Below are 3,058 nucleotides of genomic sequence, written 5' to 3' on the forward strand. Positions count from 1 at the left end.
CTCAGTTGGGATTTGGGGTTTTTTTTAGTATAATACTTGCTATTTCTGCCCGAGTGGCAATAGCCCTGGCTGCAGCGGCTCTCGCGTGGGCAGCCCTGGCGCGTCCACATGTGCAGTTTTCACTCGCATTTCGCCCCCGCACATACGTGTACGCGTGAAGTTCTATGACCGGTTTTGTTTTGTTCACGCGAATCTTAGCAAGTCTGAGTCTGGAAAAGAGTTTGGTTTAGATGATGATAAATATTTTATTAAAAACTGGTTTTAAGACAATCTCGTCTGCCTCTTCTTATCCACATCGTAGGCTGTAAGTTCGTTATGGTGAGGACAGGAGTCGTGTCTGTGCCAGTAAAACTAAAGAATTCAGGAATTCGAAGGAGTTTTATTGCTCAATTTCTACCTTGCTGGGCTGTGCCCTGCTTGTGTCTGAGAGATGAGCCGGCTGCATTTTGTCCAATTTGCAGCAGGTTCCAGTAAAAGAAGCGTGGAGTTCTAGAGCAAGGGTTTTCTCAGTTCCTTCTTTAATGTTTCCCTTCAAGAGACATAATTTCTTTTAAAAAAACCCCTCCATTAATACAATCTCTGCACCAAAGGAATTATGGCTGCCAAGAGTCACTTGCAAAAATAGGGATTAGTGAATAGGATTTTTACATTTGTTACTAAAAATGGACTGACGTTACTATGGTGTTGCTTACCCATCAAAGCCAAGAATGTATTTGTTAGAAAAGCCAGTGCTCTCCATTCTCTTGACGGAATATTTGAGTTCAGGACAGCACCTTTCACATAGGCACCTCCTAGTACTTTTGAGATGTTTAGAAATCTGGTTTTGCAAGTGCCTGTTCTTTTTCAGTTTTAGGTGAAGGCAAAGGACAGCGGGCAAGTCGGTAGCAGAAAAAGGAAATTAGAACACATGTAGCAATCGGTCTGCAAAACGCATTAGGAAAACCAGAGCTAGGTAAGAGCGTCCCTGGCAATATGTGACGGGCCGAGAAGCTGCACGCTGTGCCCTGGTAGCAGATTTATCCACGTTCAGAGCTCCACATCTTGTCTGGACTCCGCACCTCGCGAGGAATCCTGTGGCCCAGGTTTATTCAATTTTAGCTGTGCAGGCAAGAGAAAGGACTTGTTTCCTGGGAAATACCACTCGCTGCTCTGGACGAAGCTCATGGAATCTCGGCGTTGTCTTCATCTCATCCCCACGGTATGTTGTGAGTGCCCAGCGAGCTGGGCTGGAGCCTCACACCAGGGAATCTTTGGAACTTTTTGGAGGGAGGGTTTCCTTGGAGGTTTTTAGGGATGTGGCGTTTTGTTTGCTGTGCCTGAAGAATCTCCTCCTCACCTTCTCACGGAAATCTTCAGACACGTAGTAGTAGACAAAGGGATCAGCGCAGCTGTTGAAGGTGCTGACGGCCAGGCTCACCATGTAGCCGACGTACACGTTGCCGTACAGCTTGGAGTTATAGCTGGAGTAGTGAACGAGGAGGAGAACATTGCTGGGCGTGTAGAAGGCCACCAGCGTGAACAGCACGAGAGCCGTGAGCTTGATAGAGTAGGAGTATTTCTTCCCGCTGCCCAGGAGGGCTCGCAGCACGGAGCAGTAGCTGAACAGCATCACCAGCAGAGGAGCGAGGAAAGCGCAGACGATCAGGCAGGTGAAGTAGTAGAAGTAAAACCCCTCGTCCTCATGCCGGGGGAGCACGTCGTGGCAGAGGGTGATGTCCGCGCCGTACAGGGGGTACGACTGCTGCTGCAGCGTCAGGGGCAGCGTGAGGACGGCGGCGCAGAGCCAGATGGCAGTGCAGGCACAGGCGGCGAACGCGGGGGTGCGGAAAGAGCGCGAGAAGAAAGGGTGCACCACCGCCAGGTACCGGTCGACGCTGATGCACGTGAGCAGCAGCACCGAGCAGTACATGTTCCCGTAGAAGCACGCGGTGCTGAGCCGGCACAGGCCTTCCCCGAAGGGCCAGTTGTTCCCCAGGAAATAGTAGAAAATCTTGAAGGGCAGCACCAGGGTGAGCAGCAGGTCTGCCGTGGCCAGGTTCAGCAGAAAGATGGTGGAGGTGAGCTTCTCGGAGTGGGTGGCCAGCACCCAGAGGGCCAGCGCGTTGGAAGGCAGCCCCAGCAGGAAGACCAGGGTGTAGAGGCAGGGGATGAGCCGCACCGTGACCACACTGCCCAGCTGCGAGCGCGTGGCCTCGGGGAGCAGCAGGTACGTGACGTTGTTGATGGTGGCCTTTTCTCCAGGGATGGCTCGGGGACACGGCGTGATCTCCAGTGTTGTTACCTGCTCGTTGGTGCTGTTCTGGGAGTAATCTGACAGAAAACAGTCTGTTACATGCTGTTTGTGCAGTTACCCTTGTACTTTGCAGAGCAGGCTACACACGTTAAGACCCCATACGCTAAGGTTTGCATTTTAGGTTGGGATCCCTAGAAATGGGTGTATTCTGTAAAATGCCGTTGTGTGATGAGTAGAAAAAAGCTGGTGAACAGAATTAGGTGTGCAGGAGTAACCAACAGCAACCTTACTGAAAACTCACACCATTTCTCTGTCGTGTGGTTTCCCACATCTCACGGCTGATCGTGAATGTTGTGCGATTATCAGCAGGCCTGGGGAACCAGAGGGCAATTCCTCTGCCCAGCTTTCACAAGAACCCTGAGATCTGGGGCTGCTCCAGGGTAAAGTCAAGGCTGTGGGAGTCTAACTTTTAGCTACAGATTTTGGCTTCAAGTGCTCTCTGCATTACTCCTCCTCAAAAAATTTTTCTCTTCCCAGCTTTTTCCATCCCGGTTTCTTTCCCTTCTGTATCACCTTCTGTCACCTCCTGCTTCAACTACAGCACGTGCAAATCTCAATTAGAGTGTGCTCCCGTGTGCCGGCTTTAAAAATTGAGTTTTCAGGGATCTTATCAAGGTACTAAGTATCCAGTATTTTCGGAATCAGCAGTTTTTCACCCAAAGATATGCACTCACCGTCGTAGTCTGGAGAGGCCAGGCAGAGTCCCCAGAAGATGCAGCACAGCAGGAGCTCGCGCGGCAGCCGCCCCGTCCCGAGGGTCCCCAT

General features: G+C 51.1%; 1 protein-coding gene across 1 annotated transcript; it reads right to left on the minus strand.

The window, feature by feature from the left end:
* Positions 1 to 1,234: 1,234 nt before the first annotated feature.
* On the minus strand, positions 1,235 to 3,058 carry F2RL3 (F2R like thrombin or trypsin receptor 3). The gene is made up of 2 exons (XM_065652758.1): positions 2,968 to 3,058; positions 1,235 to 2,310 (listed from the first exon to the last, which is right to left on the minus strand). Exons 1-2 carry the CDS (start codon positions 3,056 to 3,058, stop codon positions 1,235 to 1,237), a joined length of 1,167 nt encoding a protein of 388 aa, XP_065508830.1.

Source organism: Caloenas nicobarica, chromosome 27, assembly GCF_036013445.1.
Source record: "Caloenas nicobarica isolate bCalNic1 chromosome 27, bCalNic1.hap1, whole genome shotgun sequence".
Lineage (NCBI taxonomy): Eukaryota > Metazoa > Chordata > Aves > Columbiformes > Columbidae > Caloenas > Caloenas nicobarica.